This window comes from Sarcophilus harrisii, chromosome 3 (assembly GCF_902635505.1).
Source record: "Sarcophilus harrisii chromosome 3, mSarHar1.11, whole genome shotgun sequence".
Taxonomy (NCBI): Eukaryota; Metazoa; Chordata; class Mammalia; order Dasyuromorphia; family Dasyuridae; genus Sarcophilus; species Sarcophilus harrisii.
The window spans coordinates 233,608,517-233,623,068 of record NC_045428.1 but is presented as its reverse complement, the minus strand read 5'-3'; the positions used below and the strand labels follow the sequence as shown (position 1 = coordinate 233,623,068).

Below are 14,552 nucleotides of genomic sequence, written 5' to 3'. Positions count from 1 at the left end.
TTTAAAAAACATTAAAAATCGTTTTTATATGTAATTAGGAAATTATTTTTTTAAATACATATTAATTATTGAGATCCAATCTGATATCCAGACTGTCAAAGATGACAAAAGAGGAATGACCAATTTGGAAGGACTCTGGGTCTATAATTGAAATTAAATGATTGTTAGTTTGAAAACTGGCCTTGTAATTCTGAAAAAAAAATTTAGAACCAAGGGTATGTCTCAAAAGTTACAATTTGAGCAGAATAAAATAAAGGCAAAGAAAAAGGGCTCATTTGTATAAAAATATTTTAACCACACTTTTTGTAGTTGTAAAGATTTGGGAATAAAAGTGGGTGTTCATAAACTGGAGAAAGGTTGGATAAAATATGGCATGTGATGTAATGGAATATAACTGTGCGATAACAAATAACAAAAGGAGACAGATTCAGAGAAACCTGGGAATCAATATATGATTATGAATTAGAGAGATGAACAAAACCATAAAGACAATTTCTATAATTACAACAATGTAAAGGACAACAACTATGAAAGACTTAAGTTATTGTTCATGAAATGACAAATAAATAGCTTCAAAGAAGAACAATGATACTTCCTCCTTCACAGAGAAGTGATGGATAGAGATGATAATACAGATATTTCAGACATGGCCAAAGCATAATTTGTTTTATTAGGTACATACATTAAAAAGGAACACCTAGGAAATTGGTAAATAGTGATAGAAGTAAAATAAAGCATCAATTAAACAAAAAATACAAGAAAAGTAGTTCAGTGGGGGACCCAGATAAGTAGAGCAGTTTTGTAATTATTATGATAAATTTAATACGGTTTTTAAAACAAATATATGTAAAAGACTTTCAACACGTCATACACAATTCCCTTTTTCTGTTCTGTTCTTGTCTATTGGAATCATCACATTTATTGATACTTGTTAAAAGAAGTTTAAATTAAAAACACCAATATATAAAAATATGGAATAAATCAATATATAATCTGCTGCTCTCCATGAACTTTCAACTAAAAACACCCTCCTCCCCTACTCATCCCTTAAGGTATAACTCAAGTCCTTTCTTGTCACACATTGACCAATTGGATGTGTACCCCACAATTTAGCACTTCATTATTCTTTTACTTTCATGCCTACTTTTTGTCCCAATTAGGCTATAAAGTCCCTCTGAGGGCCAGAACCACGTTTCATTTTTTCTCCTCTAAATTGCCCCAAGGCATCCAACAGTAATTACAAGCATATAGGCAATTAAGTAATTGATTTTAGTTTCAATAATCTTAAAATAGTCTTCATTTCTTACCACTTAAAACTGTAGAATTTGTTAGAGTTATGGGTCTAGTCTTTCCAATTTTTTCAGATGTTGTTGCAGAATCAGATGAATCACCAGAAGTAATATTGGCAGAAAAACTAACTGTGGTCTTCTGGCTCGAAGACCAAGCTGCACTATTAGAGGTAGATTGAGTAGGAGAACCTTCTAAGTCAGGTATGACTTTTGCCTGGGATTTCAATTGTTTCCATTTCACATTTCTGTTCAAAGATTAAGAAAGAGAAATCATGTATAAATATAGAAGTGTCAGTGGGCATAATAAAAGCTAAGTGGAAAATATCCACCCACAATCTTGACTAAAGATACAAAAATTGTGAATCTAATCAAAAATTTAAGAAAATAATACTTTTATAATATATACAATGAACATTTGCTAATCCTTTATCCTAAATTTTGTATTCAATTTTGTCCTCATATAGATATGTTCATAAAATCCTTTAGCAAAAAGATAATTAGATATCAGTCACAAAAAACTTATTTTAGAAATCACAATTTGTTAAAAGGAGTTAATACATTCAATGACTAATGAAATGAGGAGCTTTGGTGGAACACAAGGAATAAATGGAAAAAAGCTTTTGTAATTTGACACTGTTCAAAGCATACAGAGCTAGTGATTAAGTACTTCAGATGAACCGATCTTTCAAGTACTGACGACATGTTATCTCAATACATCATGTCTTCTCTTGCTGTTGTTTTAACTTTACGGGTTTCCAGAGTAAAGATGCCAGAAGCTAACAAGAAAAATTTTTTTCTTTAATTCACATCCCCTTGACATCACGTTTGCTGATAATGAGACAACTAAGTTGGTTGATTGGTTGGTTTGGGAGAAGAGGTTAAGGAAACAAGACTGTTCTATTGGTTTCACAACTAATGGGGATTGCTACTATTAGAGGTAGTAGAAAAACATAGATCTTTAAATTCACTATCTCTGGCTATCAGAAAGACTGATTTTTTTTTTAAAACTGTAGGCTTATTTTTCATACACATTCTATCAAATGAACAGATAACTGGACATTTAAAACGTTCTTAAAATATGTTAAGATGTAATGTTACCAATTATCTTTTAAATATGCAAAGTTTAGATGGTAGTAAAGTTAAATCACATGTTAAATAAGGACAGATGTAAACTAATCTAAGTGTTCCAGTGCCTATTAGGCATAACATGTTCCCTAAGAAAAGGTTGCTAAGGTTGGGGATCTTTAGATCTTCCATTCCAAAAGCAAATATCATTTGTATCAGCACAAAGGTATCCACCTTCTGATGCTAGTCCAGTTTTCCAACTAGGAAGCAGAAAATCTCCAGTGCAAATAGCAATCCCTTTCCTTTGATTTCAGGCCTTCCATCTGATCCTGTAGCTATATTCTCAGTCTCCTTGACTTCTTTGCAGGCTTCTGCAATTACTCATTCCTTCTGCTTTTTTTCTCTAGGCTTCTAGGACCCATTTTCTCCTGATTTTCTTCCTACCTATCTGGGGCAAAATATTGACATTCTCTACTTAATGAAAAACATTTTCATAACTGGTCATACCCTTCCTTCACATTCCAGTGATTCTGAACTCACAGTTTATCAAACATTTTGCAGCCCCTACTACCTAATTCTTTTTTTTTTTTTTTTTTTTTTTTTTGCTGAGGCAATTGGGGTTAAATAACTTGCCCAGGGTCATACAGCCATGAAGTGCTAAGTGTCTGAGGCCAGATTTGAACTCAGGTACTCCTGACTTCAAGGATGGTGCTCTATCCACTGCACCACTAGCTGCTACTACCACCTAATTCTTTATTACAACCCTCTAATCCCAGTTTTATCCTAATTCTACCCAGGCTTTCCACTGAACCGTCTGGAATGCCTTTTCCAGAGCCAACAAATCTTTTCATCTTAAATCTATTCCATTCCCACTTCTTCCATCCACTAGCTCTAACTAAAACCTGGCTGACCTGATGATACACACACACACACACACACACACTTTCCTTGCCTACTCTTTCCAGTACTAGCTGTATTTTCACTCATTCTATTCTTTTCTATTAGATGAAGGGGAGCTGGAAAACTCCAGGTTCTCCCCCTTCTTCCACCAATCATAAAAACCTCTCTTTGAGGTTCATAATATTCATAAATATCACTCTACCAAAATCCTAATAGTCATTGTCTATAAAATCCTGGGTCATTCACCTCTCTTCCTCTGAGTACACTGCCGAGCTTACAATTGTTCTATGCTCTCCAACTCCTGCCCTCATACTATGGGACTTCAACATGCATACTGATTCTTCCTCAAGCATCCTCACCACTCAGTTACTCAAACTATTCACCCTTCCAAACTACTTCCATCCCAAAGATTATCATACCCTTGATCCTGTCATGTGCCCATAAATGTACCACATCTATGCAGAAGAATTCTGAAAGTCACTTGTCAAAACAATCTTTTTGGCTGAATGCTCACTTCTCCTGCTGCTTTCGTTTTTTTCATCTTCATGTTGACCTCTAGTCCCTTGACACCTCAATTCTCTGCCTGGCCATCTCTCTTGCATTCAGTACTCTCCCATCTTGACCCCTTGGTAATCCTTCAACTCTACTCTGTCCCTCTTTTGAATCCCTTGCCTTTTTATAATGTTACTAAGTACACTCAAACAAGCCTCAGCCTTGGCTCACTCCCATCATTTGTTGCCTTTGCTCCTGTATGTATGCTGCAGAATGAAAATGAATTACAAAATTTCTCATTGGGCCTACTATAAATTTATATTATATGACTAGCAATACTTCCTTTACAACTTACTATCCTGGTCTCTTCCAAAGCTTTTCATCTTTCTTTTCAATCCTCCTGCCTCAATTTCTAAGTAAGAACTTTGCCATATATTTTACACAAAACACTGAGGCCATTATTCCATTTTTTTCTACTCATTTATACATGAAGTGACCTTACTCTTTATCAATGTAACCCCTTTCCTTCTTCAAGTGTTTCCAATCTGCCATGCCTCTTCCAACAGAGATATCCCCTAAGTTATCCCTACTCTTACTGATTTTTCAATCTCTCCCTTTCTACTGATTCATTTGCTACTACTGCCTAAAAACACAGCTCCCGCCATCTCTCTTGACTTTCTGGAAAAAAGCCTCACTTAACTGTTAAATTATCCAATTTTTCTTCTCCCCTTCACAGCTAAACTCCTCAAAATGGTAATTTACAATAAGTTTTTGGCTTTCTCTCCTTTCACCTTCCTCTTAATCTCTTAATTATTATACTGAAATTTCTCTCTCCAAAGTTGCTAATGATCTCTTATGGAATTGCCTTTTTAAAATTCTCAGTCTCCTTGACCTCTCTCTGCATGCTTGATACTGTTGATCACTCTTTTTTCCTTGTTGCTGCTCTTTTCTCTAAAATTTCAGAACACTATTTTCTCCTGGATTTTCTACCTATCTATAACTTCTTTGTTCCCTTTGCTATATTCTCCAGATCATAGGGGCAGCTAAGTGGTATAATGGATAGAGCACTTGGATTTCATGAGCTCAAATCTTGCCTCAAACATTTACAAGGTATGTTATCTGGGTCAAATTACTTAACTCTGCTTGCATCAGTTAGTTCTTCATCTGGAAAATGAGTCAGAAATGGCAAGGAAATGGGAAACCAATTGCCTAAAAAAAATCTCAACTGGAGCCAATAAAGAGATGGACACCACTGAAATCATGACTCAACAACAAAACAAATCTCTAGATCATGTTAGTTCTAACTAACTTGTAGATATCCCTACAGGCTAGGCTTCTATCCCTTTTCTTCCTGTACTACTTTGCTTGGTGAGCTTATCAGAATTTAATTATCACTCTATGCTGATGATCTCAAATCTTTTTTACTCCAATCTCTGCTGACAACCAATCTTGTATCTCCAGCTGTCTTTCAAACATTCCAAACTGTATACTTCTTGAAAGCATTTTAACTCATTTTCTTCCACAGGCTACTTCCTACCCCTTACCTATAATTGCAGAGAGCATCACTCATCAATTCTCCAGATTCATCTGGATTCCTCATCTCCTATATTCAAAAACTACTGCAAAGGCCTAATTGCAATGTCTCTTAAATATACCCCCTTCTTTCCTTTAACACTGCCAGCACTCGAGCGAAGCCCTAATCACCACAAATCCAGATTACTGCAACAAGCCTCCTGGTAGGTCTGCCTGCTGTGTAAATCTTTTTGCATTCCATTTAACCACTAAAATGATTTCATAATAAAATGCAGTTCTGATGATGTCTTTCCCTTTCACCTGTCACTCATCTTTACTCAACAAATTCCACTGGCTTCTTACAACCTTCGGGGGGCAAATATAAATGCTACATTTGCCATTTTAAGTGCTTCATATTCAGTCTTTTTATATTTCCTGAAATGTTCTCTTCAATCCAGTGACATTGGCTTCCTGGCAATTCCATGGAAAAAAACTCAACCTTCCCCAATCCCCCCAAAACTTCCCATCTCTTGACTCTGGGAATTCCTTCCTCCTTCTCTCTAGAAAACCAACCTCCCTGGCTTCCTTTAAATCTCAATATCCCATTTTTTGCAGGAAGTCTTCTTTAATCCTTAATTCTAGTGGCTTCCCTCTGTTAATTGTTATTTAATCTATACCTGGTTTTTCTCTGTATATTTTGTTTGTTGTTGTCTCTTGTTAGATTGTAAGCTCCTTGAAAGCAAGGAGTATCTTTTGCCTCTCTTTGTATTCCAAGAAATTATAAGAGAGTCTGAAACATGGTAAACACTTGAAAAATACTTATTCACAAAATAATCTCAGCATTAATCTAGGGAAATAATCTGCTACTAACTATCTTGCATTTTACAAGTCACCACAGGGAATGTTTACAAATGTAGCTGGTTATATTTTCATATGTTGACAATGTATAAGGCTATTAGTTATGAAGGCATAAATTTTTTGTTGTTCAGTTATTTTAGTTCTGTCTAACAACTTTCTTAAGTCCTTTTGGGGTTTTGACAGAGATAATGGAATGGTTTGCCATTTCCTGCTCTAGCTCATTTTTGCAGATGTAATAGAGACAAATGGGTTAAGTGACCTGCCTAGGGTCACGCAGTTAGTAAACTTGAGGCCAGATTTGAACTTGGGAAGATGAATCTTCCTGACTTCAGACCCAACATACTATCTATTGCACCACTAGTTGTCCATGCTCTACATGAAATATAAATAATTTTTTATGTATATCAAAAAAATTTCAGAATTTTACCCTAAGGTGATATAGATTAAAAAAGCACCTTTTACTCCAATATCACAAAAACTCATACACTTGTTGAAAACTGACTTCCCCAAGGTCTTTTCAAATCATTTAATATCTGTATCTATTGTTAACATAGTCATCATCATCATCATAATAATAATAAATTAAAACATCAAAGAATCCAAAAGTTATGACTATAATTTACCACTAGAGATTCACCTGTATTTGCTAGATTGATAGCCACATGTAGAACCTTGCCTTTTCTTACACCTTTGACTTCTTCGTAATTTTTCACTGTATTTTTGCCCAATTTTAAAATCAGAGGAAATTCTTCTTATTTTTTCCTCAAATAGTGCAGATAATCTAAGAGTCATACTGTAAATCTGTACGATAATGAAAAAAAAATCATGATTATTAAATAGCCTTCAAAAGTTTTCAAGATTTTGCTAATAAAAAATTTCTTTTAAATTATTATTATATATAATACATTAATATATATATTACATACTATTATTAGCAAAATAAAAAGATCTTGGTCCTGGTCAATACATTTATTTATTTTTTATCTGGTTGTCAAAGGAAATTATTAATGTCAAATCTTTGTTCTCAATGCTATATTTGCTAAATAAAGAATAAAATGGAAGTACATAAAAAACACACACACACACGGCCAAGTAGAGCTCTGATGTGACTGAAGCGGAGGTGAAGAAAAGACAGTAACATAATAGGAAGAGAGAAAAAAAGGAAAGCTTCAATAAAAGGTCTCAAAAGCTTAAGGAAAGTTTCTATTCAATTGCTAAGGCTGATTTTAAAAGCAATAAATGTAATATTTGAGTGGAGCCCTCAAAGTAAATTCCCAAGAACTTCATTTTTTTTTAAAGTGAATAAATATACAGGACCATATACACACTCACACACAAAACATATAGGAAACAAAGACAAGATTCCAAAGAAACCTATTAACAGGAATTAGAACAGACTAAGTAGTAAGAGAAAACACTTATTTTAAACAGTTATGTGAGCTTTTTGGTTAACAATTGTGATTTACATATAAATATTAATAAAATATGTATAAAATATAAATATGCTACCAAAGATTTTTTTAAGGTAGACTTGTGATAAGCTCATTTTTCACTTACCTGGTTAATTTTTTTACTCACCACTGACTAGCATGTGCTAACCTTAACCTGCAGGCTATGTGTATAAATCCCTCCTTTTTGTTTGTTTTAAAGACTTATTAAAATTACCTTTGACCTTTTGTTTGGTGTATATGCTTTAGCATTACTAAATATTAATCGGATATCTTTGCAAAATTCCAGTGGGTTGTCATAATTTCCCGCTTCTAGAGTTTCCTTCACTGTTCCAAAGTCCATTGGAGTGTCTATAATATCTCTATAGTCCTAGGTTAAAAAAAAAAAACACACAACAAAAGAGGTCATTCAACAAATACTGTTATAAACACAAAACAACTGATCTCAAAACAAATTCAAATTACAGAATTAAAATGACAAATCTACAAGAAATTCTCAGAAGTCACAACTTTCCCCTAGTTCCATTTAGGACTATACTTAAATCATTCCAAACACATGGAAAAAGAATTCAGTTTTCAGAAATGTTTTATTTTGGTCTACAACTACCTCTTTAAAAAACAAACAAAAACCCACTGACTTTTCTGTAAATTAAAAAAAAAAAAAAAGCCTACAGGCTTGGGGTTAGGAGTAACATTTACTATTCCTAACAAGATAACTAGTGCTAAACTTAAATAAATAATCCACCACTTAAACCCACATTGGTATTCTAAATAAAGGGGTGGGAGACATCATATAGTAGTGGAGTGCCAACCTTTCAAGTCGGGAAGTCCCCAGTATGATGTGACCCTGAGGAAATAATTTAATCTCTCTATATATTAAGGCAGCTAAATATAAACTAGAGAATAGTTAACTATCTGGCACTGGCTAAGGGAGTTTCTTTGCTGGGAGATTCCTGTACCAGTAAAATTATAAGTGCAATTAAAAATAATAGTTAATAAGAATAACCAACTCTTTAAAGTTATGGGCATTGGACTACACACCTGTCAGATTGGCTAAAATGACAGGAAAAAATAATGATGATTGTTGGAGGGGATGTGGGAAAACTGGGACATTGATGCATTGTTGGTGGAGTTGTGAACGAATCCAACCATTTTGGAGAGTAGTTTGGAACTATGCTCATAAAGTTATCAAACTGTGCATACCCTTTGATCCAGTAGTGTTACTACTGGGATTATATCCCAAAGAGATTATAAAGAAGGGAAAGGGACCTGTATGTGCACGAATGTTTGTGGCAGCCCTTTTTGTAGTGGCTAAAAACTGGAAACTGAATGGATGTCCATCAGTTGGAGAATGGCTGAATAAATTGTGGTATATGAATATTATGGAATATTACTGTTCTGTAAGAAATGACCAACAGGATGATTTCAGAAAGGCCTGGAGAGACTTACACGAACTGATGCTGAGTGAAATGAGCAGGAAGGAGATCATTATATACTTCAACAACAATACTATATGATGACCAGTTCTGATGGACCAGGCCATCCTCAGCAACGAGATCAACCAAATCATTTCCAATGGAGCAGTAATGAACTGAACCAGCTATGCCCAGAGAAAGAACTCTGGGAGATGACTAAAAACCATTACATTGAATTCCCAATCCCTATATTTATGCACACCTGCATTTTTGATTTCCTTCACAAGCTAATTGTACAGTATTTCAGAGTCTGATTCTTTTTGTACAGCAAAATAACGTTTTGGTCATGTATACTTATTGTGTATATATTTTAATATATTTAACATCTACTGGTCATCCTGCCATCTAGGGGAGGGGGTGGGGGGGTAAGAGGTGAAAAAATGGAACAAGAGGTTTGGCAATTGTTAATGCTGTAAAGTTACCCATGCATATATCCTGTAAATAAAAGGCTATTAAATAAAAAAATATATATATATATTGATATTGCCATGAAAAAAAAAAAAAAGTTATGGGCATTGGGAAAAGCAGTAATAATTATGATAATAAAAGCTAACATTTACATAGTCCTTACTATGTTGCCAGGCACTGAACCAATTATCTTATTTGATCCTCATAACATGTGTAAGGAGATAGCTGCTATTATTACTTCTACAGATGAGGAAAGCAAGACAATAGAGTTGTTAAGTGACTTGCTCAGGGTCACAAAGCTAGTGTCTGAAGAGCTTTCAGATCCAGTACTCTATTCAATGCTCCATATGTAGCTGCCTCTAATAATGCATAGTCCTTTGAAATAATTATTATTTAATTGCTGATTAATCAATTTTTCTACTTTTCACTAATGTGTTCTGACTTTCACATTATACATATAACTACACTTATACAATTGACTCTTGTTCAAAATGGAAAAATTGCTTTTAGCATTTTATTTGGTTTATGTGTGTAATTTTATTCTTAAAATAAGTATAAAGTGTTTAAAGGCATAATGTTCATTTTCAGTGGCATTATGCTTATACATAGTATTTTTGTTAAGTATACAGAAGGTCATATAGTACAAATCCCTCAATGATAAGGACTGTGGCCCAAGTGGGGTAATTTGCCTAATATATATATACACATAGTGAACATCAGAGGCAGATCACTCTGATTCTAGTCACTGCTCTTATAAATATATTGAAGTAAAAACTTAATCAAACTAAGATAACTATAATCACTAACAATTTTTTCAAAATGCTATATAATAAATCTCATGTGATAGTTTTTGGAAAAACTTCATCTATAAAAATTTTAGATTTTACTTTGTTTCATTAGCATTGGTGTTTGGCCGAAAGAGTAATTGTTTTTAATTAGTGTTATCTACAACAATGTATAAAACAAAAGAGAAAGGAATAACCTTAATGTAGATAAGTCTTTGCATATAGAAGCATTGCTTTACATTTAGAAGGTGCTTTACACATAATTTCATTTGACCTACACAACCAGGATGACCTGAAAATTAAATGGGAAATTCCTTGTAAAATTACTGTGTATTTGTTATTCCCATAGTAAAAATTAATTTCTGTAAGCAAAGACTACTACAATTTATTATTATGATGTCTATGTATACTCAAGAGCTTAGCTTGATAAGTTTAAGAAATCCTGAATTTTCAAAAAATGACAACTTTAAAAATGCAAACACTTAAAAATTTTTTTCTCCAAAATATCAATTAAAAAGTAGTTATTAATAGCTTGTACACACCAGTTTTATGAGTATACCTTGTTCTTTATAAATTCAATTCAAAGATGTATCAATTACATTCTAATATAAAAATTGCCCCCAAAATAAAAGTTTAAATAACATTAACTTACTGGATACTCAACCAAATCAACAGGATGTCTAAATGGCTCAGAATCTTCACACTGGAAAATTAAGTTCACTAGTTCTTTACATTGTCTCTGCCAGTTATTTTTATCATATTTAGTTTTATTATTGTTCCTTTTCTTCCAATGATGCTCCTAAAACATATTCACAACATCAGTTTCCTAAAATTATAGTTATTTTTAGGACAAGGAGAATATATCCTAGATAAACGATGTACTAAACAAATTTATCACCCTAAATGATAAATACTGTGTATACAGCCTTAATGTTGCTATTCAAAAATGACTCTGTGTAACTCAATGTAACTAATGATATGCTACTCCCCAAATTACTTTTACAAAAGATATACTTACTCCTGGGCATTTATCTAATAACAAAATTCTAGAAATATATTTGAAACTACAACAGGAAATTGATTTGTAAATGACAGGAAAAAAAAAGACTCATTTTTAAAACCAGTAAAAGATTATACTAAACATGCAACAAAGTTAGAAAATAAAATGACAGTGCTTCCTAAATTTACTTGTTCAGTGTTCTACCAATCATTTGAAAGGAAAAAAAAGGTAAAAATCCCAAAATAAATTATGTTAAAAAGGAAGGAGTTTCATATCTCAAATTATACTTAAAAAACCAATATCTTAAAAAACACAGAAAAATTCAGACAAGAGTATCCCAGAATGCAGTAACCCTAAAAATCCTAACCCCTAGGGTAAGAATAAAAATTTCTGAGAAAAACTGAAAAAACAAAAAAACCCCACAAATTTTTTAAAAATGTGGCAGGAATTAGTCATTTAGAGCAACATCTTATATCATGTGTCACAATAAGCTCCAAATGGATGCATAATCTACATATATATGTATAGAAGGTCACATCATAAATAAGATCTATGGAGAGGGGAAGAATTTATAAATATAAGATAGAAAGGATCACAAAAGATAAAGACAATTTTGATCATACATTTTAATATTCTGCAAACAAGTCCAACACAGCTAAGATTAGAAAGGAAACTAGAAAATTTTTTTGCAATATAACTCTTTAACGATCTAATTTCCACAATACATAAGAAACTTACTAGAATGTGTAAGTATATGAGCCATTCACCAATTTATAAATGGTGAAAGGATATGTGTAAGAAGTTCTCAAGGGAAGAAATCCAAGTTATTAAGAATCTTATCAAAAAATATTCTAAACCACTAGTAATTAGAGAAAAACAAATAAAAAAGAAACTGGTTCCATCTCATACAATTTGGCAAAACTCAACTCACAAAAAAAGGAAAATTGACAAATTATGGAAGGACTATGAGAAAACAGGAACCCTAATGTACTATTTAGTGTAGCTATGAATTGGTCTCATCATTCTAGAAAGCCACGTGGATCCATATCTCCATTGTTACTAACCTGTGCATAATAATCTAATAACACTACTAAACCTATATATAAAAGAGATAAAAAAAGGAAAAGGGCCCTGTGTATGAAAATATTTATAGCAGTTCTTTTTGCAGTAGCAAAGACTTGAAAACTAAGATGCTTTCCATCAACTGGGGAATGGCTAAATAAATTATTGTCCATGAAATATGATAACAAATTAGGAGAGGAATGGTTTCAAGGAAGCCTATTAATATTTGTTTAAAACAAAAGCAGAATTAAGTCAGCAGAACTAGGAAAACTTTTATAAAATAAGCAACAATAATGTATAAACATATAATTTTGAAGAACTAAATAAAAACTGATTTAGTGAGTAATCATGATTCACAAGATCTGAGGATGAATGAAAATGCTACCTTACTATTGGACAGAGGTTAACAAACACATCACACAAAATGACACACATTTTTAGACATGGAATCTGTTTTACTTAAGAATATATAACTGTCACAATAGTTTTGTTTTTCTTTCTATTGGCGAGATGAAAGTAGAAGAAAATAAATGCTTATTTTAAAAATCAATTCACAATGAATTAAAGTCTTTAAAAATTAAAACAAATACTCTTCTGCTCTCTGTAAATGGAGTATTTCTTCTGGACACACAAACTTTTCTTTAATTCTCCCTATCTAGCCAGTCACCAATTAGTGTTTACTTTTACTTGAAATGGCTCAACTCTGTTCCTTATCATTTCCCAGAGAAACTACTCTGATTCAACTTTCATCATCTCACCTTTGAATCAATAAACACAGCCTTCAATTGTTGATCCTGTTTCTTACCATTCCATACTAAGAAAAAAACAACTTCCAAAGGAAGAATGCAATTTTTCTTAAATATCACTTTCAGCATATTATTCCATCGCTCAAAATTCCCCTTTTCTTACAATATCAAATCGAAACTTTTTTATCTTTCAAAATTACCATAATCTGGCTCTGCTCTATACAGGATCCAGGTATAAAAAGAAACATAACCTCATTTCCTTATCATTTGTGCAGTCAGATCTGTCTTCTGTCCTGAACCAATATATAAGGCTTATTCCTATATCATGTTTCAGGTTTTCCCTTTACCTAACATGTATTTCTCATACCTTCCTAAATACTATCTCTCCTCTAAAACATAGATCTGAAGTTCACCTTTTCCAATTCTTGATGAATCTCACCTACATTTCAAATAACACAAAATCCTAATTAGTTCATAAGCTTCTTAAGAAAAAAATAACATACTACTGGGATTATATCCCAAAGAGATTATAAAGAAGGGAAAGGGACCTGTATGTGCACGAATGTTTGTGGCAGCCCTTTTTGTAGTGGCTAGAAACTGGAAACTGAATGGATGTCCATCAGTTGGAGAATGGCTGAATAAATTGTGGTATATGAATATTATGGAATATTACTGTTCTGTAAGAAATGACCAACAGGATGATTTCAGAAAGGCCTGGAGAGACTTACACGAACTGATGCTGAGTGAAAATGAGCAGGACCAGGAGATCATTATATACTTCAACAACAATACTATATGATGACCAGTTCTGATGGACCTGGCCATCCTCAGCAACGAGATCAACCAAATCATTTCCAATGGAGCAGTAATGAACTGAACCAGCTATGCTCAGAAAAAGAACTCTGGGAGATGACTAAAAACCATTACATTGAATTCCCAATCCCTATATTTATGCCCACCTGCATTTTTGATTTCCTTCACAAGCTAATTGTACAATATTTCAGAGTCTGATTCTTTTTGTACAGCAAAATAACGTTTTGGTCATGTATACTTATTGTGTATCTAATTTATATTTTAATATATTTAACATCTACTGGTCATCCTGCCATCTAGGGGAGGGGGTGGGGAGGTAAGAGGTGAAAAATTGGAACAAGAGGTTTGGCAATTGTTAATGCTGTAAAGTTACCCATGCATATATCCTGTAAATAAAAGGCTATTTAAAAAAGAAAAGAAAAGAAAAAAAAAAAAGTAACATATCCATACATCCTTCTAAAGGAAATTGCAAGAAATTAGAAAATACTTAATTATTTCAAGAAACCTTCAATTTAAACTCTAATTATCATGATCTTTATAAAATGTCAAGAACATGTTAAAATCATGAACAAAACAGAATAACTCACTCGTATTTTTCCCGAAGAAGTTTTAGGAAGATCATGCTCATCCTAAGAGGAACATAAATAAGGTCAGTGTAAAATTAGCTTAACTTTTCAGAATCATTTATTCAACAGATAA

At 33.0% G+C, this 14,552-nt stretch overlaps 1 protein-coding gene across 1 annotated transcript in view; it reads right to left on the bottom strand.

Annotated features, from left to right (window-relative positions):
* The window catches only part of BRWD1 (bromodomain and WD repeat domain containing 1), a 146,348-nt gene that overhangs the window by 17,846 nt on the left and 113,950 nt on the right, over window positions 1–14,552 (bottom strand). Inside the window, exons 34-38 of the mRNA XM_031959203.1 lie at window positions 14,441–14,482; window positions 10,885–11,031; window positions 7,782–7,934; window positions 6,754–6,917; window positions 1,308–1,534 (exon numbers count right to left, since the gene is read on the bottom strand). Coding sequence (XP_031815063.1) covers window positions 1,308–1,534; window positions 6,754–6,917; window positions 7,782–7,934; window positions 10,885–11,031; window positions 14,441–14,482 — 733 coding nt within the window. The remainder of the gene's footprint in view (window positions 1–1,307; window positions 1,535–6,753; window positions 6,918–7,781; window positions 7,935–10,884; window positions 11,032–14,440; window positions 14,483–14,552) is intronic.